At 42.3% G+C, this 24,439-nt stretch overlaps 1 protein-coding gene across 1 annotated transcript in view; it reads left to right on the forward strand.

The window, feature by feature from the left end:
- Window positions 1-7,838: 7,838 nt before the first annotated feature.
- zeb1 (zinc finger E-box binding homeobox 1) overlaps window positions 7,839-24,439 on the forward strand; it is a 63,591-nt gene continuing 46,990 nt past the window's right edge. The window contains exon 1 of the mRNA XM_023326407.1: window positions 7,839-7,942. Coding sequence (XP_023182175.1) covers window positions 7,885-7,942 — 58 coding nt within the window. The 5' untranslated portion in view covers window positions 7,839-7,884. The remainder of the gene's footprint in view (window positions 7,943-24,439) is intronic.

Genomic DNA, 24,439 nt, shown 5'->3' on the forward strand with positions numbered 1-24,439 from the left:
CACCCTGTTTCTATGGTTACGCATCATAACAAAAGAGAAGAAGTATGAAAAGTATTGGCAAAAATCAGCCCAGCTACAATTCACCCAAAACCAAGAGGAACAGTAGTCCAAAAAAGAATGCAGTTTCCCTCCAATGAATGAAAGTTTGAAAAAAGTAAAAAATCTCAATGAGCGTTAGCGGCGCAGTTCTAGAATTCTACAGATTGAGGCCTCATCCTTGTACATTTTTAGCTGCTATTAGTAAAGGGGAGATAGAAATACATGTTAGTCTTTTCAGATTCTCAGAAGCAAAACATTTCATGAACCATTTATCTTTTTCCTTCCTATCCAGTGTGAGTGTTTCCATACAGGATAAATGTCCTCTGTGAATGTTTGAGGGCTCTGTTATTTGAGGAGACTTCTAAACGCAGCAGAGAACGTCTGAGTCGTGTTTTTGTTCCAAACTTTTTTCTGAAAATAGGTTGTTTTAGGAGTGGCTTAACTCAGAAGAACATGTTGGCTACTTCCTGTCATAAGGAGGCGGGGGAAAAAGAAAAACAAAAAAAAAACGCCGGAAGCGAGCGAAGAATACCGTGTCTTTAGACTGACGTCTAGTCCCCAAAACATTGGCATTGTTGGGATTCAGAGTCTTGACAACTTGCATTCAGCTGCAGCTGAATGCTTGAGCTGATATTTATTTTAGCCGCCTTCCCCCCGTGGGGCCGGCCTGACCTCAGGAGAACGCAGAGAGAAAACTCTCAGGCTTGCATCGGGAGGTGTTTATTTGCATATTGTTGTAGGGTTGGGATTGGAGGGCGAAGGGCCCAACATCGTCCCTTCACCCTAAAAATGATCTTTTCTCATCGCTACGGTATCCGTTGCACCGACAGCCCCCCGAGCAGAGAGCTATGGTCTGTATCTTTTATCCAGAGGAGAGGCCTGGCCGGGATCCTGCCTCGTTGGGGGTTGGTTGGTTGGTTGGTTGGTCTGGCGGTGTGAGGAGGGGAGGAGGACCTCACATTTAGCTGCCGTCTCTTGGGAGAGATTACGCAGTTCAGTCTCTCTCGATCACTGCCACCGCCTGCTGCTCCGTCCTCTGAACCGTCTCTTGCACTTTCTGTTCCTCTCTTTCGCTCTCGTTTCCCCCGGCTCCTCCAACTCGTCCATTCTCCCCTCCATCCTGCTTGTGACACAGTTTGAGACTCTGATGTATTCAGGACAACAGGGGCGTGTCTAGTAGTTTCTTCTTGGGCTCGTGGGGGCACAGACACACTTACAACGCAATTTTCTTAAACTGGCTCTATGTTGTGATAGTATGGCATGAGACAGATAATCTCCTCTGCCTTTTCCCAGTGCTAACTGGAAACAACCAATCAGAGCGAGGAGGAGAGTCTTAGCGCTGTCAGTCAGTGACGTGTGGTCACCTGTCATCATGGAAAAATAATATATATTGATAAAATAATTTAGATTGCTATTTTCACCCTGTGTTTTGTACTATTAAGTATTTATTTTTCATTTACCTTAACCAATATTGATTATTTTTTCTTCAAAATCGCTGAATTTTCTTAATTTCTCATCCAAATGCTCGGAAGCGAAGCCGGTGAGGCAGCAGCGAGCCGAGCCTCACCTGGGATTGCGCAACCTCTCGCTAACTGCACCAGCTGCCATTCTGTGGGATCATGCTCCTCCTGGCTGTACGTCGCCAAAACCATGGTTAATAAACAAACCTGTTAGAGTGACAGAGAGTGGTGGTGTGGCTGATTCGTGCTCTTGTGACTGGAGAAGGTGTTGCTTACAAACCGCTTAGTATGCCACACTGTTTCTGTCCAAGCAGTTTACTGTGCGGCTTGAGGTACAAGCTCATAAAAATGGACCTCTGCGCAGACGTCCTGCTTTGAGTCCGTGCGGATCTCTGTGGACTGAAGTCCGTCTGAGTGTGTTACGGCCTTTGCCAGCCTTTGCGATGAACTGCGTTCCCAAATTTGTAGCTACAAAAAGGGGGAAAGCTATTTTGCATCATTATTTATAAATAGTTTTTTCAGTCTGAAGGTTTCGATTTGAAATGCTGATCTATGTGCACTATGAAGAGTGATTGACAGCTCTGGTGTGGGTGGCCAATCAGATTCCCCCCCACCTGAGCTGACCCTATGGCCACGCCTCCTGCGGGACATCCAGCTGGTTCTCTCAGCTTACAGCCCAGATGGCGTGGAGTTATGGCCGCCCAGCCCCAGCAGCCCCGCTCTCTGATCCCCGCCGATCCCGTGTGGAGCGCCGTGGAGCTCAGCCACCACTCACATTAATCTCCTAAACGATCCCGGACCTAAGAGGATCAATACTCATTTTCAGGGAGCAGCATGATCCCTTAATGTAGTGGAGGATGGCTGCTCAGCCCTCACTTTTTGGCCCCCCCCAGTCCGCTCCTCTCTGCTTTAACTCCCTGTCGGAGGAGCAAGAGTCAGCCCTTCATTTCATTTCATGGCCCACTTTAGTTAAAACAATATCTGGCTTTTATTACAGATGTCATTACTGAGGTGAACAGCGCCTCTGCAGCTGGACTCCTGATAAAAATGGCCTCCATCTTCATTAGCCGAGGTATTTGCTTTAGTGTGAGGTGGCTGGTTTTACAAAATCAGATCCATGTCTTGTAATTGCCCTCTGTGCACTCCCATTCATCCAGATAAGAGAGGGGTCACAGGGCAGCGATGGGAACCATAGCTAGCTCCTTGATGCTCCAGGTGTTTTATTCTAGTTAAAAAATAAAATAAAAATAACACACACACACACACACAAATGTTTTACTAGAGTTGGTTTGTGGCTTCAGTTTCAGTTCCAGCTTCTTTAGCATCATTCATTCTCAAACTTAAATCTCATTTTGTATTTGTTTCTTTCGTAAAGTGACTACACACGAAAGGCTGAAGGGTTTTGGATCCTTTCGCGAATCACTGGAATCGTCATTCTTTGTTTTCCACAGAGGCAACGAAAATGACTTCATGTTAATAGCGCTTTGATCCAGGGAAAATGGGAAAGATGCTCGTTTCCACTGGATGACATGCCGCCCACTTTTTCCAGGTCTCCGTGCGCTGGACGAAGCGCCGCTTCGACCGCACGGTTAGCTGGCCGTCTCATCATTGATCTTTGCTGATGCACGCAGTTTCTGGGGCCTTCTTTTCTCCTTTTTTTATTTCTCTCTCATCTGCAAAGTTGCCGAGCGAGAGAGCCGGGCAAACCCTCCCCGACCCAGCTCTCCGTGTCTCGCAGGCAGGCTGCTCTGGTGGGAGAGGCCACCTGGAGCAAGTTTGGATGTGTTGTTTATGCTAAAGCTATTACTCTGTGTCTGGGCAGGCTGCCCTGAGAGCTGGAGCGCTCGCTCTGCTGCTACTGAATTATTCACCCAGGAGATCTGCCATCCTCTGTATACACGCTGTCACATGTAGCTGAATGATAAGCTGATTGTCCGGCAATGAGGGCTTTTGTTGTATTGTCCCTCTGAATGCTAAATTTATATCAAGCTGATGTTATGTCATAAGGGAATGTGTGAGTTCTTAAATCACGGAGTCTGACAAAGGGAGTCCAAATATTTCCGCGCACAAGATAACTACCGTTCACTTCTTTCTGAAAGCTCTTCCACTTCCATTCAGATCTCATCTTTTTTATTGAGGCTGCTTAACTATCGGAGAAATGCAACCGACACTGCCGTGGAAATGTATTTTCCCCAGCTCACAGGTTTCTTTTGTTTGATTTTTGATGCAGTTTATTGTTTCAGATTGCCACACAAATGAAATTTTAAAAAAATCAAGTTTTAATTGATTTTCTGAGTCTACCCAAATCAAGTAATTGAAACCATAAATCGAATAACTGGCTGTGGCAATACTTGGCAAAAAACAACTTTCACCAAGTGTTGGGGAACTGGTAATGAGTATCTAACATCACAGTCGAGGAGCTTTGGTCCACTTTACTTTGAAAAGTTGTTTCAATTTATCCGATGAGAGGATTTTTGATCCGGACTGTGACTAGGACATTTAAGCTTTCATTTAGCTGTTTTTTTTTCCTCCATTTTTTCTTTTTAGGAATTCAGAAGTGGCTTTCAGGTATGCTCCAAATTATTAATCATTACTTTATGTTACTCTAGTTAATGTTACGTTGTTACGCTACGCTACATTATGCTACATTACGATACTTTATGTTATGTTACGCTACTTTTTGTTACAATACTTTGAAATACACTACAATATGCTACTTTTTGTTATGTTACGCTGCTTACATTACGCTACTTTGTTATGCAACTTTATGCTACGATACATTACATGATGACACGCTACTTTACAATATGCTACTGTACGTTATGTTGCATTACTTTACTTTACTTTACTTTACACTTTGCTACTTTATGTAATTTTATGGTATGATACTTCAGGTTTGTTATGGCAGCCAAAACAATGTAAGAGAAAATGATAGAAAGATTAACATAAACATAGAAAAAACTGAAAAGTAAGTAAATACTCAAAGAGCGAATTTGTAAAGCTGCACAGAAATTTTCAGTTATATGACCATTGTCACAAGATCCTTCAAGATTTTCTGCCAGAAAATCAAGATTTTGCTATAACAGATTCTGTCTTGGAAGGGATGCTGTTGCAGGAACATTAAGTTCCTGCAACAGCAAAGTAGCCCCAGATCATCACACTACCACCACCATGTTTGACTGTCAGTCTGACGTTGCTTTTCCCAAATGTTTGTTAGTTAGCACATCAGATGTAACAGGACAGGCCTTTATGGGTTTTTACTAAGCTGTCAGAGAAAGTGACTGGTTTCTTTCCTGTTTTCTGTAGCATAGAGTTGCACTGCTTTGTCCCTCCTCTACTTGTTGCTGTGCACTGCTGGTCAACTGGATACAGTAAAGGCTACTACTGTTAATAAGAAAAGTAAGCTTGGCTATTTGTCAAATTTTCTGCTCATGAAAAACACGAGTCATGGTGTAGAAGTCTTTAGGTTCTTATAGTGAGAATGTCAGACTGGGTGTAAGGCTATGCGCTGTGGTTGTTGTTCCTCTTCGCTAATATTAACCATCATCAGCTTCTAGAAGAGCTGAAGCTAGGCAGCAACTGTGACTCCTCTTTCCTTTTGTTACAAGTCATGGGACCTCAAGCATCATTTCCTTCTGCAGTGAGTTTGTGAACTAAGTGCCCTCATCAGTGCTAGCATCCACAGGAATTCACCTCAAAACATGTGATCCTGGGTGTGTGTGTTTTTTTGTTTTTTTTTTTCCTCCACCGACACAGAGAGCGCTGTGATAACACGCGGGTGAAGGTATGAGATTGGATTGCGATTGGACGCAGCCTGAACCTGGGCTCGCACATCGCTGTCCTCTTCATCGCTGCGCCTGTGAGCGTGGCTGGGCAGAACAGCGGGGTCTTTCTTCACGAGGAGGATGGAATCACTGATGACAGTCTCATGACCTCTTTCTCCATTAACGCACATGTGCTCCGTCTGCTGCCTTCTTCCCCCCACTGCGCATCACACACACATACAAACACAAACAGGTTGCCAGGTTAGGCTGGAGGGGAAAATACATTGTTTTGGTAACTAGATACAAGTACTTTATATCTGCAATGGTTAATTATCACTTAAAAACTTTTTTTCCTTTTACTTCTATCCACGGGAACAAAAGTCTACTGTGGCTGGCCAAAGGCATTAGCAAACAGTAGCTGTGTTTTCATTACAAATGTGCGATATTCTGCTAATGTCAAAAAACACAATTTCGGTGTTTCCATTAAATAAGAAATGAAATTAAAATTACTTGTGAATAAACCTGTGCACGCAACAAGTCATTTAAAAATATGGAAGCGATGGATGTGAATAGCTATATGAAATATAATCATAATTCAGTCATGGCGCTAGCGCTCATCACCTCATCCTAGCGCAAACACGTTTAATCGGAAAACTTTATTTTTTTACTGTTTTTTTCAAAATCGTCTTGCTTCTGCCAAGGTGATTTATTTTCAAAATTTCAATTTGCACAATTTCATGGATAATGGAAACGCAGTTTGTGAATGTTTAGGACTTCCTTGCTGGATTGGGTGATCTTTTAAAACTCCTTAAATCAGTTCTGCTGTTTCAGTATAAGATGAGAAAACTTTTTATGCACATTGTAACTATTAGTAAAAAAAAAAAAATAGCACCCTTTTAACAATAAAATGAATTGGTTACTAAGGGAACAAGTAGAAAATAGGGATAAAACATAAAAGGAAGTGAAATATAGAATTATTATGGCTCTGATCAAAATCAGTTAAGACACAATTGAGCCACTATAAAACAAATCTTGTTTTGATTATATTTCTTTTAAAAATGGCATGTCAAAACTTATTTTGAATGCTTACATAAAATATCCACCTCTTTAAATGTTTTACACATTTTATTGATTTTTTTCAGAAGATCAACATAATTTGTTTTTGACAAAAAATATACAAAAAAGTCTTGTTAATGTCAAAGTTAAAACTGATTTTCGCAAAATATGATATTAGCGAAAATATGAAACATCAAATAATTGACTGCATAATTATTCATCCCAGTCAGTTGGTTCTAATAGTAGCTGCATTTCCATTGACAATATAATTGCATGTATTTGAATTGCAAAAATAAATTGTGGGAACACGGCAATTTCCAAAAAATTCACTTTTTTGTGCTTGGATGAGGTGTTTTTATTTTGTGGTTGTATTGACATTAATGCTTTTCACAAAATTGCAAAGGAAACACTTTTTCCACATCTCACAAGTCATGTCATCAGTCACTGGATGTTACTTCTGCTGGAAAAGACAAAGAAGACAACAGGAAGTAGGAGGAGAAGGATGACTGCATGTTTTTGAATAACTTATCACGTGAACAAACTTATTTGTGCGTGATTTTGATAGCATTTCTTATTTAATGGAAACGCTGCAATTGCGCAATTGTGTTTTTTCGACATTAGCGGACAACAAAAAAATGTTGCACACATTTGTAGGGGAAACACAGCTAGTGTGCATCACTTGGAGAAGTCATAGTAGGCCATAGTATTCAAAATATATTGTTGCTTAAAGACTTAGTTTAAAGACTACATTTAATTGCTGTTCGGTTTAATGTTCAATAATTGAAGTCTAGAAACTTTGCTTGAGTCTGCCGGTTGTATCATTTCACCACACCAGTTAACCATGCATCTATTGGGATAATTTTCAAACACCTACAAAACCCTGGAAACACATTAATGTATCATCTTCAAAATTGCTTTACAACTGATCATCCAAAGGTTTACTTCAGTTTTGACAGAACTGGGGAGGACCAACAAGTCTCTACTGATTAGATGGACTTGAGTAATCACAGTTTTTTTCCCAAATCACAATGTTAAGTAAAAACTTGGTATTTAGACGAACAATCATCTGGACTGTCCAAAATGTGAAAAACAAATGAAGCACTGGAAATGTAATATGGCTTTGGTGAAAGGTGCACTTAGCTGAGGGGTGGCCCCAAATTAATTTCTTCTTAGGGCCCCATACAACTTTTGGCCGGCCCTGTTTGGCAGGGTTTTTTTTTTTTTTTTCCTTTTTTTTTAATACTAACAATTCAAAATTATTACCACCACTAGGTAGCGGAACTACACCTTGAAACAAACTGCTACATTGTGTTTTATACACACCGGACGTATACTGAGAGTAAGGCAGGTAACAGAGTAAACAGCCAGCCCCTCTCCTCTCCCACATTCAGCGTGTTTCTGGGGAGATAGGGGAAGGTAATGCCGTAAAGCCTTTTTGTCGTAAACCAGGTGCGGAGAAGAAGGGGAGGTGAAGGCAGCGAGGGAGGTGGTGGTGGAGGAGGAGGGGGAGAGGGGGTGAGAGAGGAGGTGACTCTCCGGCAGCATTTAGACACAACGAAAGGATCATGGCGGATGGCCCCAGGTGTAAGCGCAGAAAGCAGGCGAACCCGAGGAGGACCAACGGTGAGTAAAAACTACTTCCTACGAGGAGTTTTCCCTCCCCGGCGGCTCTTCTGTCGCCGGCTAATTTGGCCGAAAAGTTCAGCAGTGTGTGAGCGCTGCTTTTCTGACGCTGAAAGTGGTGCGAAGTAGCGGTGTGGTGTACCGTTATACCTGGGTCGCGACTCTCCCCTCCGCCTAGCGGTCCGCCGCACTGGGGACCGTTATACGCGCACCTCACCGCGCTGGGAGCGCAGCAGCTCTTTCTCCTCACTTTACTCTCATTTATTCAGCCGAATACACATTTAGCACCAGAAACCGGGGAGCATTCATTGATTTTAACCGTGTTTTGTCGAGTTAGAAAGCCCACCGTGAAACTCGGACCTGTTTCTGTTGGGAAACGGGATAAAACGCTACCTGGTCGATCCTCAATGGTTATCTTAAAACAGTTTTGGTGAAGAAACAGCATTACATTTTGCCAGGTGTTTGTTTTGGAACGCTTTTGAAATTTGTTGTGCCGGAATAAATAGGAATACAACTGTTTAGTCCGCTCTTATTTAGTCCACTCCGAGCAGGTACAGGCTTGTTGCTGAGCTACAGGGGCGGACAAACTCCCTCGTTTCTGCCTTCCATTCGGCTGCTTTATATTAGTCCTATTCACGACACCACAGTTGTGTTTTAAATAAAACAAAATTAAGAGAAAATAAACCTTTTTAGTGTTAAAGCTGGATTTGAGCTGTCATTGTTTCCAACTCATTTGCATTTTTGCTCACGTTGTTTCGTAAAAGTGTTTTCGTTCAGTGACTTTTATTTTATTGTTGAAATGATAAAGTATGGAGTGAAAGCTCAGCAGAAAACACGGACGGGGTGACCGGGGTTCCGGAGAGCGAGGGATATCTCACGCGCTGTTTGAGCGCAGCCCATATAAGGAGAGCGGATCCTCTCCTGTCGCGCGACGGGAATCCTGATTCTCGTAGGACCACGGACGCGAGCGAACCTACACATGCGCTCAGTTTTCCCTTTTCTGTTGTCGCTACATGTCGCCGATTTATGTATTTGTGAAGCTCTACGTGACTACGCTTAACCTAAAAGGTGCGATATTAGTAGCTTTAGGGGATTTTAAGTTGTTATCTTTCTATAACACCAGTGTTAAATATTAAAATAAGTGTTATAAATGTAAAATTTCCATTGTTTGCTCTTTATTACCCGTGAATTTACTTGACGGAGGAAGTTGTTTTTATCGAGGGGTTTCACTATCTTTCTGTCCGGCATGCGTTGGCCTGTATCGCCGGGTGTAACTCACAGGAACTGAGGTAACGCAGCTGTTTCGGTGTTGTTTCACTCACTGTGAGCCCATGTTGCTATAACAGTAATCCGTGGGTAGGGAAAAATGCGACCGCGTGGTGTTGTGTGTTGCGGGCTTGGCTGTCCTGGGAGTTTTCTGTGGACAGCAGCAGCAGAAGACTTAGGATTGTTTTTCTGCTCTGTTTTTACTCCTTTCTTGTCATATTTGACTATTTCTGTCTCTCTTAATGGGGGCTTTAAAACTATCTTTTGTTCATCTTACGGAGTCTTTTTAAACTTTTTATTAGATCTTCTTTATTGGCCCCCTTTCTTTAAGTTAACTGTGTTTTATTAAACCTTTCAGATTATCGACAGAGCTCTATTGATATGCAAAGTCCCCCTTTTTTGACCAAACAGATGCCTTTTTCTGTTGCTTTACCCTTTTTTTTGCTTCAAAGAGCTGTTAGGACTTTCCCCCTCCCCTGTGAGGGGCTGACAATCTGTCATGTAGATCAACTTCCCTGCATTTAAGTGAAGTTGTTCTGGTCCTTTTTGGCATTTCATCCATTTTTAAGCGTCTTGTTTTGTATATGCCACTAGTCCGGGCCTTGGTCCTTACAGGCAGTGACTCAGTCAGGTTCCTGCCTGGCAAAAGGGGGGACGCAAAGGGGCTGAGATCAAGGTGAGCTCCATTCCCGGACTGTAAACAGAGAGGTGTTAACAGCCTGCAGGACGACAGGTGTTTCCAGTCGCCTCCCCTTTCATCGCCCAGTCGGGCCTCCCCTCCCATCCCAACCTCCATGGGGAGCAGCAACCATCCTCTGCGACGGTAATTTAATGCAGCGATTTGGGAATAGAGGAATGCACCCTGCATTAACATCCTTTGCAAAAATAAACAAGGCTGGAATGCTCTCTTTTAGAGAGTTCTCCACACTTTTATGCAGCCAGGTACGAGATTCTGGAAAAATGTGGAGTTTGACTTATTTCTTCCAAGCTGGAGAAGAAAAGAGAAAACTGAACTTTGAAAATATTTTAATTCTCATCCCATTTTCTAAGCAGTGCATCCATACATACATCCTACCTTCAATCCATCTAATTATCTATCCCTCTTCCTTGTTTTCTGTGGTTTTCATTTTGAAATCTGACCACTTTAGGAATACTTGCCATGCCTTCTACAGCTCCACCAATAAATCCGCCCCGGTTTAGCTTATCTTGGGTTATCTCATGTAAGAAACCAATCTTATCCACCTGTTTTATCTACCTCCGCAAAGGTCTGAAAATCAGCCACTGTCCCTTTTGCTCTGCTGGTAGAGAGACAGACCCGCCCACCAGGTCTCGTCTGCACTTATCCAGACGAGGTTAACAATAGTCGTCAAAAAGTTGCCAACTTAGCAACTTTTCAAATAAAAAGAAATGCCTAAAATATTAACAGACATGTCAGGCTTTTCATAAATTGGTGATTGGGCAGGAAACTACAGTGCACCCCTAAAAACATTCCTAATGTAGTTCTCGATTTCTGCTTCACAAATTGTCTGACAGACTGATGAGAACTCTAGGACTTTGAGTCTGGAAAACCATGAAATGTTGCGGAAAACATAAAAATCTTCCCAAATGAAACACCAAATATTGATGTGGGACCTTAATTGCAAATCTACTTTTCAGGTAACAAGCATCTGTTCAGGGGACATTTTTATCTGCATGTCGTTCTTGTAATTGATGAGTTACAGAGTTTTGCCTAGAAGAATGAAGGTACACGTTTATCTCATCTCTTCCTGACATCTACGCACACAGTGAAAACTTACTGGCACTTAAAAAAAGAAAACTTATGTAACGGTGTGGAGCATGGTTACCAGTGGTGAAACTCTGCTCCACTTAAGCGTCAGGTTGATGTCAGCTTTAGGGAGGACGGTGAGAGACAGTGGTGTATTCTTGGTGAGGGGCAACATTTAGGACTTTGGAGGAGGACGTTGCCCACTCCTGCCTTCTAAAAGACATCTGTTTACATTTAAGGGGTCCACCCCCGTCATGTGAGGAGTTTGGCAGAGGAGGAAATTTTTCAGTTATCTCTCAGCTTTTCAGCGGCTTCCTCAGTGAGCCGCATCAGAAAGTGCCAAGTAAGAAGAAAATCCCCCACAGTGCCTCAGCGCTCGCTCCGTCTCTCTCTTTTGCTCCCCTCCTTCCAGAGCAAGGGCTTTATTTTTGGAGAATAGAGAGGGGCGGTGGGCAAGGAGGGAAGGTTAAGACACAGTAGCTAAGGGGGGCAGGTGGGGAGTGGCTGATTGCCCCCTGACCTGGGCACCCATGCGTTCTTAGAGTATGACTTCACTTTCCCTCCTCTGTGCCATTGTGTGGCTTCCAGCATGTCCAATTGTGTTTGTGTTTAAGTCTGTTCAATGACGGGGGGATTCTGCGCTCCCTTCCTTTCCACTCTGACCCCTCCTCTTTTAAAGTGGGAGCTCCCTGTGCCCTGCAGAAGAACAGGGGCTGGGGGAGAATGGAAGGGAGGGGGGTACAACAGGTGACAAGTGGGGAAGCGTCTGCTTTGGCAGATGCGACGTATGATATGCAACTCATTGCATCTCGCGGTCAAAGCCATCCACTCTTATGTGTTGCCTCTAAGTTGTTTCTTGTCAATCCGTGAAGATGGGAAAAGGTATCCTGGTCAAACTGGGTGATGGACGAGCAGACGGGCATCTCTGCGGAGGCAGCTTAATGATTAGCTAACCCATGGAGGAGGAGAGCATTAGCCTATAAAAAGGTGCTCTCCCTTCATAAAGAGGGAGGTTTAAACCCCGAGTCAGTTTCAGTAACCCCCTTAACTGCGCTCGGATGTGCTTTATTGGGGTTTGTGTGGCTGAATGGCTAAATGAACCATTGTGAGTTGGGGGGCTTTGGTAAAGGGGGGAGCCTGAGGAGAAAGAGCCTAGTTACCTTTGCAGTTCGCCTGCTCTACCTCATACACTTTGAGCGGCAGAAGAAAAGGACCATTCAGCAGGCCCGGCATGGGGAGGGAGAGCCCTTTTCACACTCAGCTTGTGGGAAACTTCTCCACCACACTGTGTACGCCATTTGCATATGACCCATTCTTTCTGCAAAGGTCCCTGTGAGGGTGGAATCCATGGAACGTTTGCAGAATTTTTTAAATCCTTCTCTCACGCAGTCTCCAGGCCTCTTGAGGACTTGCATTGCAGGGCTCAATGTGACTGTGGCTTCCACCTGAATATCAACACAGTCCCATCCAAGGCTCTTAATCTGTCCCATTTACATGGCCATGCAGAAGCATTCACACCATCTGAACATCTTCTCAAGCGACAACAGTTTTGCAAGACTGACAGTTTTTCCCAGTCCTTTCTCCTAAAAACTCATTCAGATGGAAACATCTGAACATGTGTTTTCAAGACTGGCCAAATCAAGATTCTGAATTCGATTTAAGGTGCATTCACACAGCCCCATTTAGTTCACTTTAATCAAACTCTAGTTCATTTGTCTAGAACGTCCGGTTTGTTTGAAGAGGTGTGAATATATCTTTGAACTTTGTGCTGGACCAAAAAAGCTATCTCTGGTTCGTTTAAAAACATATATCTCAGCTTGAAATGGACTAAAATGCATTTGTGAATGACAAGCAAACCAAAGACCACTCCAAAAGCAGGAAATGAATTACAGAGCAAGGCATTCTGGGTAAATACAACCAAAACAAAGACGCCTGTCTAGCGCTAGCGGGAGAAATGGCACGTAGCCAAAGACAAAAGAGTAATCCTACAACTGCTCAAATTTGACACCACTCCAATTTTGCTTACATTTCATAAAGAAGGGTTAGAGTAACTCTTCTTTATGAAAGGGTTTTACTAAACAAAGACTTCTTCAAAAGTTTTTGTTTAGCATTAGCAAAACTAATGTTTATGATTAGTGCTTGTACATGTGAGGCTTCCTGTGCTTCCTCAGCTCTCTGAACAGCCCATATTTCTAACCGTTGGCCCCAATCCTCCTCCCCTTTTTACACTCACACAGTCACTCCATAATAGCCACGTAAATAGCCCACCCCCCTCACAGTTCAAAAGATCATCTTAGTGGCGTAGAAATCGGAGCTGCCTGCCTGGCGCGACACAACATCTACATGTCGACATGCTTCTGGTGGTCCAGAAAGACGTGCTGACCCCTAAACACAGATCCTCGCTCAGTTAGCTGTGTAATCTAAACCAAATGAGCAGCAAGGACTCCTTACTGAGGAGACAAGCGAGACAACATCTTTTTATTCTTGTCTGTTTTCCCTAAACCAATATTAGTCACCAGCTCCCTCCCTCAGTTCTTCCCTGACAGATACTCTCAGTAGCATGTGTACTTGAGGGAGAGATTACGTTCAAATTGCCATCCATGCAGAGGTAAATACCGTGTGCGCAGTGTGTTGATGTGTGTTTTAATCATGTGTTTGGTGGCCCCTCCGGGTCTGTCTGCACACCCCTCCTTGTCCCCACGTCATGACCACCCCCTCTGTCTCCTCCCTGCTCGGGGTCCTCAGTGGAGCGGTTAATGAAAAAGACCGGACCGATACAATAGGCAGAAGGCGGGCACGGCGAGGGGCTTTTCCCATCACAACCCTCTGCTGTAGCTCTAGCTCAGACAATCTGATTGCTTTAGTCTTCTTACCTCCACTACATGCTGTATGTCTCATGCCTTTTAGATGGGCTTGACCTTACGGTGGTCTCACGGCGTGTTTGTCTATGTCGATGAAACGAGATGACAGGAGATGAAGACTAATCCACTGTCATGCCTGGCGCTTTGAAAACAGCCTAGCCTGGCGTTTTGCCAGCCCTTTATGATGACCGTATTGATTTTCCTCTCCATAGCACACAGAACTGATAATGGCCCTCCTGAGGGGCCACACATTCATATTCACATCCCGATCCCAGTTGCACAGCGTTGCCGTGACGTCCCAGGGGCCACAGTGACTAACAGATTCACTACTCCGTCCTGGAAACTTATTGAACAAGCCAGGCCTAATGATAGCTGCTGCAGGAGAAAACAGAAAACCCTTAGTCACCGTGTTTCGTAGACAGAGGGAACGCCGACTGCGACGCTGAATGTCAACATGGATAAACATCCACACAGGATTAATGAGAGAAGAATGGACAGGCTAAACCAAGAGGGAGGGGAGCATGCAGCATCCACTTTGCCCCATTTAACCCATGAGTGATTCGTTGAGGTCCCCCACGCATGGAACTACACAAAGGTAGAGGGAGAATAATGGAGGCACCCCAGAAAACATACTATAGTTAGACCTAGAATTATACAACTCATTAAATCAGCAAGATACTTTTGGATTAATGTGATGATGTTTAGATAGTGGAGGTGCACCGACAAGTCTGTCTGCTAATAAATCGGCTCGATTTCCCTAATTTTCAGTGATCGGCAATCGGCCAAACTTAACATGAGAAATCAATCTCGTCTACCCCACAAAGGTCTGAAAATCACCTACTGTCCCCTTTTGCTCTGCTGTGAACACTACACAAACACAAAATCTAGTTTCTACTTCAAATATCTTAGGACATTAGAATTAAGGGAAAACTAATTTACAAGTAACTTTTCTGCAAATATAAGAGCTTGTTTTAAGTAAATAATTCCTTAATATTGTAAAGAAAAAGTACTAGTTTCACTGGCAGTATTTTCACTTATGGGAAAATATTTTGTTATAAGTGAAATAATTTGCCAATGAAATCAATATTAAAGGAATTATTTTCTTAAAACAAGCTCCTGTCTTGCTGGAAAGTTACTTGTGAGTTAGTCTTCTGTTATTTCAAGTGTACTTTTTTTTTTAACTACACCAGATCAGGCTTTTTAAAGATCAGTGATCAGCCAGAAAACTGCAATCGGTGCACCCCTATTTGGAAGTATGGTTATAGAAATTAATTAGACACGGTTGGCAATACTGGTTACAGAGTGAGAGTACCCCACAGCATGACGCTGCCACTACCATGTTTCCATCTTAGTGATGACGGGTTCAAATTGAGTTCAGAGTTAGCATTTGCCACTGTCACCTGAACTGGATGTCCATGTCTTAGTTGGTTTTCTGTTGTGTCATACTCTTTTTTGGTGTGGGGGTATTTTCAGAATAAAACTTATTGGTTATTACATACCTTTTGTCACAGTTATGCCTTTTAGATTGTGATGTGTTGTCTCCATATGTAGGTCTTATGTCATAAACCTCTGTGGGAAGATGCTGTGTATCAATGCAGGTGTTTGTTCACAGGGAGACTGTGGAAACTGGCGCTGAGCCAGCAACCTTCAACTCCTCTTAGCACACCTGTCCTGGCTTAACTCACCCCTACCAACATTCAGGTGTTTCCAGGCAAAACACACCAACACCTTCTTTACTTCCTCTTTCTCAAAACGTTTGCTAACAGGTCGTTGAAGCACGGCCATCATGTCCAGAGTCAGACAAGATCCTTAACAATGTTGCCTGGCGACATTACGCTACACTCATCGCCGGTGGTGCAGCCAGTAAACACATGCATTTGTCCCAGTATGAATTCCCACTATGCCGCTGCGTCTCCACCTCCGGAGTCCCGTCATTTCTCTACTCGGCAGTTGCCTGGGCCCCTGCTCTCCGGCTGCAGCAGGTGCTGAAGGCATGCAGCAACTCAGCTATACAGCACTCATAAATAACACCTGACAAAAAATATGAGCGAGCCAGCACTGCAGCCACAGCGAGGAGAGACGGGCAACGATTGAAAGTTTCATCCCAGCTGGGTGGGGTAGATGTTCAGAACAGTAAAACACTAAAAAATGTGAATGCTGTCCTTCTGAGGTTCCCACTATCCTCAAGGCTAACTTATCCATAAAACGTCTATGCAAATTTTTTTTACTAAGTGGATCTCTATGAAACCCGAGGCCAGCTCTAAGTGACTGGTTAAGTGGGGATTTATATTTGAAGGAAGGAGTGTTATCTTTTCTGTAATTAAGACGTAAGAGCTTGGAACAATGTTAATTGTGTTCTAAAAGCAGTTGAAGAGGTCAGAGAAGAATTTCTATGCACACCTTTACAATCCTCATCAGTAATGAAGCAGCACTCAGAATAAATGAAGCCATAAATCTTCCTCTGATCAAGGCCCGTTAATGAACAAAGCTCAAAATGAAACCGGCGCTTTGTATCTGTCATTTTCTGCTCCTCAAATCCACACACATACACATACACACACACGCACGCAGACATCCTGCCTCATCAGAAGCTATCGATCAGCCTCTCGGGGCGAAGGTTAGTTTGTCATTTTCTCTTACCTCACCGTGAACAAAACCAGGAAGCGCGTGAGAGATTACGGCCCAGGATGCAACCTGAAAGCCCTTTATCTCTGTGAAAACAAGAGGCTTCCTGCAGACCTGCTCCCATCCAGGACACCCCCCTCCGATCCCCTCACCGACCCCTTCCTTCACCCGGCTGGCCCCCCGGCACCTGTGGCAGCCTATTTAGGGATCCTCGTCAGGGATCAGGGGCTGTGGAAACCACAAAACATGAAAGCCTTGAAAAAAGAACTTGCCCTTTTAGATGTAGGCTGCCTCCACAGTTATGGTAAAGGAAATACTACAGTTTCGTGGTAATAAGTCAAAATGAAAACAAAATTGTTGGTTCAACTCGTGTTTAACCAACCTATTATTCCCAGTGTGTGTAAAGTAATCTTCCATTATTAATTATATTAACTGTATTTTATTGACAGGCTTTGAATCAAGAGCCACTTGATCTAATCTGTCTGCATTCCATGAACGGCACTTAACTGATTGCAATTTGCTACAATAGACAACTACACTCTTTATGAATAATATTGCTAGAAATTAATAATATCAAAATTTGGGCCTTTATCAATATTCAATAATACAATTGCTGTTATGGTTGACAATCGATAATTATCAAAAATATATTTCTCATATATTTTAATACCCTTTTGACACCTTGAAAAAACACCACTTCGCTGACTTGACCTGCTTCAGTTAACATACCCACAATCCTGTGTTGCATCACTATCACTATCAGATGACCAAATAAATACCACATGACCACTCTGCCTCCAAAACAAACAGTCACAAGTTGGAATTACATCAGTTATTAGTATCAACCTAGCTTTCTTTATTGAACTGATAACCATATTAAAAATGACTGATATCAGCTGATACCTATGTTATTGCCTATATGTTGTGTATCTCTGATTATTATGGAGTGATGAAAACTGAGTTCTTTTTCTCGTCATGACATAGCTTAGATTCATTCAGGCCCAGAAAAAATGAGCTAAACAGAGAAAAGCAAAGTTGTTCTGTTTCACCTTTTGGACTTTTCAGCAACTCTATTAGAACAATCTGGAATTGGAAATGGTGGTATCCTGTAAATCTTAGCGTTAGAGTTTCAGGTTTTAAGGAATACATACATGAACCATTGTAGTAATGCTAGCTGCTAGCTAACACACATAATAATCCCCAATTTAAGATGCTAAAGCTAGTTTAAACTCAGAAATCTCTTACTGATTGTCACCTCTTGCACAGAAGTGTTGCATCACCTTTGCGTCCAAGGCAACATTAACACAATTCCAATTTTTCACTGAAATTATTTTTTTTTTATTTTGTATGGGCGTTCTGTACTACTGATTAAACGTATGAACTTCATACAGCAGTGCTTTGTGTACAGAAATAATTAATAATGGACGCTGCCGTCTATGGATCGATTTTGAAATTGTTGAGCAATGGTAGCCAACATTGTCATCACCAGATCATAACAGGACAAAGAAAGCTAAGAAAAAAGAAAGCACAACTAAAAGCAATGGCATTTTGTGGAACATTGACTGCAACTTCTGTAGAGGAGTCTGTCCGGATGTGTAGTCAGGTGGTGTAAAAGTCAGATAAGATTGGGGATGAAGAGATCAGAATTGGGCTGTTCAGACTGCTACGAAGAAGTCAGATACAGGTCACATACTGACAAAAGAAAAAAAATCGGATATGGGGCATACTTGCCTGCTGAGTGGATATAGTATAATATTAATAATTAGTAGTTGCTCATAACAAAAAGACTAGAACAATCTATTTTGAATTCCATCTTTTTGTTGTATATCTTCAAGAGAAATCATCAATTCATCCAGATTGTCACAGGATGACATTGTTTTGGACTTTGGGAAGATGTCAAGAGTGCCCAGTGAGAACCCACATATGCTCTGGGAGAATATGCAAACTCCCTGCTGACAGATAATACCTTACTCTATGCTCTGCACAAAGTGAAAAAAGCTTTACTAAAAACAATAACTGTTTAAAATTGTGGTACAAAAGGATAGCGATAACCGGCTCAGACACACTATTGTTGAACAAAGTTTCCCCACTTTTACAGGGTCACTGTGAAGGACAACTGATGAGCACTACTTAATAACTTTTCATGACCGATGATGTCTGAAGCAGATCATTTCAGTTTAGGGTTGTAAACTACTTTACATTACCTTCATGACCCATAAACCTTGTTAGCTAGTTTTTCTTTTGTTGTTGTTAGCGTCTGGAAACACTTTCCTTCTCCTTTAAGTTTCTGCCCCAGCTGGCAGGGGTGGTTTGTCTCGACAGTAGTCTGCCTTGAATTTCAATTACCCCCCCCAGCCCCCATCACCCCAATCACCCCCACCCTCCCCCCCTGCTCTTATTATGCCATAGCTGCTAACTGGCTCCTATTCACTGCAGTGTCCTGACTTCCCATAGGGACCTAGATAAACAAGGGCCATTCAGTTCCCTCCTGCCTGCCTCGGCCTCTTCTTGTGTCACTGCCAGCCTTCAACCTCGCCCCCCCACACCTCCCTGTCGCAGGCGGGCTCTGTGCCATCACTGACTCTGCCACACACCGGATGCAATCCGAAGGATTAACCCGGGACCAGTGAGGTATCTGTGACCAGGACGGCCTCCATGTGTTTGTGTTAGAAGGTAGAAAGTGTGAGGGAGGGGGGGCAGTTATCTGTGGGTGTGGTGGGATGATGCAGGCCTGGCCGACTTCCTGTTGTTACAGTCCATCAGGGGAGCTCTAGGGGGTGGGGTTGAGAGGGGTGGATGCTCCCATGAGATTACCCCGTGAGAGTCACATGGTTGGAGACTTTGTTTGTCTCTATTTATTTCCTTTTTTCATCCAGCGGTGACTCGGTTTGTCAAATGTAGTTTGCTGAGAATGTTGCTAATCTTTACTTTAACTCCAACCCGAACGTGAACTTTCACTCATTATTTATTTTATTTTTGGGGGGGATGAGTTTCCTTTCCTCTGTTCTGATCCAGAGATCTCCAAGGAAAACCTCCAGTCTCCCTGGGGGGCCCCTATCATTCTCCCTCTATCTCTCCTAACCAGATGTTTAAAAGCTATTTGTTTGTTTACCCCATGGAAGCCATTTTGATTGATGCAACCATAAAACTCTGGCTGCTACGCCACATGTCTCTCTACTACAGCACAGAATAATACAAACTGAAGTTGCATTCAAGTACAATGAAGAGGAACACTGCAAAAACACTGTATTTCTTGTCTAGTTTCTAGTGCAAATAGGGGTTGGTGATATGAACTATAAGTTTTATGATATTTTGTGGTACTTTTGTGATAACAATAAACATGACAGTAAGAACTATTTATTACTACTTTTCTAGGTAACTGCATGGCACAGCATCCATAGCCCCACAAGCACAAATACTTTTCTTGAAAAACAAACCTATGTAATATACTTCTTTAGGACAGCAGGCACATTAAGAAGTGTGATTTGTATCACAGCAACTGCATTTAATAATATTTTCAAATTGACTGATATCTATTGATGCTCTCATTGAACAAACAGCGGAGAAAACAGCAAAAATAACACCAACAATACGGACAGTTTTGGGCAGTTTCAAACATTACCACAATAAATGTTAAACAAAACAATAAATGGCAACCCCCAAGTAAAAATAAGACAAAACTAATGTACAAGTAGCTTATCAGCAAGATATAAGAGCTTGTTTTAAGTCAATAATTCCTTAATATTGATGAAACAGTGCTAGTTCCACTGACAGAAAACATCACTTATAACCTGGGAAAAATGTCTTAAGCAAATAACTTTAAATTAAATTAAAACCTGTAAAACAACTTGCCAGTGGAACTAGTACTTTTTCATCGATATTAAGGAGTTATATACTTAAAACAAGCTTCTAAATCCTGCTGAAAAGTTGCTTGTAAATTAGTTTGGTGTTATTTAAAGTGTACTAAGGTATTTACACCACAGACTGGACACAAAAAACTTAGTAAGATTTTGTGTTTTTGCAGTGAGGTTGCCTCCGTGGTAACGTCTAACCAACCTCCATCATTCTGTCCGACTCGGGCAGCTAATGTCCTTCTAAACGAGCGGCCCCCTGGCTGTTAGGTGGAATCGGGACGGTGGCAGTGACACAGCGTCTAGACGGACGTCTCCGTACGTGATTCCAGTGCCAAGGAATCTCAACCAGAGCCAGAGAAGACTCTCAGGTTCATCAAGACGTAACAAGCAACTGGGTCTTATTTGAGGAAAGCTTTACGTCCTCTTGGCTGAGAGGACTAATAACTGTATTGTCCCATGACAGATAACGTAGATGTAAAGCTGTTTATTGTTGATGATTGAGGCATGCACCGTCCTTAGGGAGCTTATCCCTCAGGCAGGGCTGGCTGCATTTTATTAAAGCCAGCATTCAAACAGACGAGCCCTGTGATCAACAAGCAGATTAACTGATTAATAAAACATACATCACAACATATAGGGAGGCCCCTCAGTGGTTGTTTGCTATTAATATACAAATATGGAGGATTAGTGTCTGCTGTCTGCGTGGCCGTGGAGAGGGGATTAGGGTCCTGGTCCAGACAGATTGGATTTAATGTGAGTGTAAGACTAAACGATGGCAGCGCCACAAAGCCCTCATGTATGTACAGGCTGATCTCTGCTCTCTGGCTCTGATGCAGTCGCATCCTGTTTGTGTTTGTGGATCAGTTACATCCAGCAATGGCGCACCGGTGGGGGTCAGCTGTGGCAAAAATCCTGCTTTTTGTTGCATGGTAATTATTGAGGAGATAATAACCTTCAGAAAATCATCTCAGTGTTTACAGAAAGAAAAGGTAATTGATTATTACAGTCACTGACTCTTTTAAACATGCAATATTAAGTAAAATCAACTTTTTTGAGCTTTACACCATGTTATGTTATCAAAAACATCCCTTGATTGTGGCTTTGATTCTGTTTGAGAAATACTTTCATCTCCCATAGCAGACATTCAGACGCCTTCGATACGCAACTCCTCCTTGGAACTCCTTCAGACTAGCCAGCAGCAATTAGAAAAACACCTGGTGGAACTGCTAAGCTAATTATATAGGAGCAATTTGTCAGGACAACATTGGTAAAAATGTTGTTAAAAGGGTTAATAGAGGAACTATGTTTGATGACTTCCTGAGGGCGGAGCTTCAGAAAGAGCAGAAGTTGTCAAAGAGACAGTAAAGGTTTACATTCACATAATGCCAATTTCAAGGCATTAAATTACAAAGTAAAATTTCCTTTATAATAACTGAAGGTAACAGAGTTACCTGATTGTACTATAAAATGAGCCTGGAAAATACATCATACCGCCCCTTAAAGAAGCAGTTAAAGTTATTGTTATATCACAGGCTTTTAACTAGACTGCAACATTTTATATCAGCTTTTGTATATTCTCAATCTTATATTTGTGTCCTTGTGAGGCTTTTTGTGATTTTAATGTCTGTAATAGGTTCTATAGAAGTGAAGTTGATATACTATGATGTTATCTATGACCTACTGTGACTCTGAGTTTGATACTTAGAAGTATAGACTATAGCGTAACGATTAAATAATTTTATAGTTAGCTTGATGTGTTTCTTTTGCGGAATATACCATTCTGCTCACTAGAGGGTATCAGCAGAAGTGTGACAAGCTGAAATTAGCTGGTTAATTAGTCACGCTATCAGCTGAGGTAGCCAGACTGCAGTCAGACATCCTAAAGTGACCCTAAAGTTCTGATGAGTTTGTCTTCAAAAAAGTTGCTGCATTTTAAATGAGGGAATAGTGTTGTGTTTTCAGCCAGCTCTATGTTTGACATACTGGGGAAAAAAAAGAAGTAAACAGCAGCACTTTGTCTGGCATTTTAATAAATTCCTTTAAATTGTAGGACTAGTACAAAAAAAAACTTTAGCAGTATCGATATTGAACCAAGTTCATCCATGGTGTGAATTTGTCCCATACCATGGATGCTTCAAAATGTCTCTTTCAAACAACAAATTACAATGAATAGAATGTGGATTTGCTGGGATACTAGTCTAACTTTTCTGACACTGAGCCTTTGTCATTGAATCAGCAAACAGGATAACATCAACCAGTGACACTGACACAGATCCTCCTGTTGTAAAAGGTTAGTGTAAAACCAACAATATTTATTTTCCATGGATAGGTTAACATCAAAAAGTTACAAAGCAACATAGCTAAAAATAATCTTGTTAAACTTATTTGCACTGAGATGGAAGGTTTTATGTCACGCTTTTGGAAACTTGTGATAAAGGGCACAAATTTGATCATCTTTGCTGAGATCAAAGGAAAAATAAATGAATAACACAATCACTGCCAGCTCACAGTTCTACAACCGCTGCACCCTTAATGACATGGTCCACATAAACCACAGTCCACTACATACCTTGGTTTTGGATCACATTTTGGTACATTTTCAGGAGTACAGAAAAAGGGAACAAATGCTAGTTTTTTTTTCTTTGCTTGCTTTGAATAGAAAATAACCATCACTGACAAGAAAACCGCTCTTGTTACCAAGGAAGCTCTGAGGTAGCAGCCTGCATAGAACAACCCAGGATTTGTCAACAGCTTAACATTGACAATGTCATAAAATGTGTATTAAAAAAATAACATAAAATGAGTTAGTTTATGTTAAGCTGTCTTAAATTTTAAGCAAAACAAAGGGTTAGGGTTAACCCATCAGACTTGACCATAAAACACAGTCATAACTGAATTTCCCGGTGTAAAAAATTCAACAAATTGAATATTGCTCTGCTTTGGTATGGAGGCCTTTAGAACAAGGGTTCTTAACCTTTTTGATATGGGAACAACTTTTTAACCTGAGGCCTGTTTGATAATAACAATCTCATAGCTTACTTAATTGACCTCTCTTTGGTTTGATTTATATTCCAGGTCTAAATCAAACCTACATGCAGTTTAACAACTCTAATAAACATTTATTTATTATGTGAATGTAAACCTTTACATCCAAAATTTTGAATATAGTAACAATTCGCAACAACTGTGATGTCAAGGTACTTTCTAAGACAAACAGTCCTGTTTCATGGAATGTTGTTTAGTCCAACTCAGTCCAATTCATTTCAGCACAATCCAGTTGTACAAATTTAGATACAAACATCAGACTTCACCATAAAACACATTAGTCTGATGAAAGTTGTCAATTTCTACGAGGATTAGTTGATAAACTCCCCAGAGCAGATCTCTGATAGAGGTTTGTTTTCCATCCAAACTTCCTCTCCATTTGCCTCTACTGTTAACCCATAGCTTTATGACAAACTAAGTCCAAACTGAGTGGCTGAAGTAAAGGTGAATGAACACACAGGCCTGAGCAAACCTTCAGTGGGCACAGAGGTGACTAAAACCAACCCTGGCTGCAGAAAGGAAAACATGTGTAGTATCCTATCCTGCAGATGTCCTATAGATAGTGGGTGGTGTGTGTGTCCTTTACCTCTTTTAACATGCAGCGCACGCACACACACACGCACACACGCCTGCGCACATTTTCAAATGCAGGGCTGCTTATCCCCAAGGGCGCCCAGCTAAAGGAGAGAGATCCCCTTAATCATGTCCCTGTCCCACATCCTCGTTATCAGACACGATTAATGAGCTCTCCATTAATGAAAAAAAAAACTGGAGGTGCCAGCCCCTCCTGGAGGAGGGACAGGGAGGGTGCTAAGAGTAAATGCTCCCCAGGTGCACTGACATCATCTTGCAAGGTGGACGTGATAGCTGTCAAAGCGCGCCTTTGTCAAGGAACGACGAGACATTGGCGTTCATTGAGGATGCCCTGTCTCTGTACCCGTTTTGGACCGTTCAGAGCCAACATCTGGGGTGTGACCTGCTTTGGCCTTTGTACATCTGTCTTCCCCCTTTGTGAGTGGTGGCTATATGCTGTTAGGTGGGGAGGCGGGGGATGAGGAGAGCTCAATGAGACGGTGGGAGA

The sequence above is a fragment of the Xiphophorus maculatus genome, chromosome 21 (assembly GCF_002775205.1).
Source record: "Xiphophorus maculatus strain JP 163 A chromosome 21, X_maculatus-5.0-male, whole genome shotgun sequence".
NCBI classification, from domain to species: domain Eukaryota; kingdom Metazoa; phylum Chordata; class Actinopteri; order Cyprinodontiformes; family Poeciliidae; genus Xiphophorus; species Xiphophorus maculatus.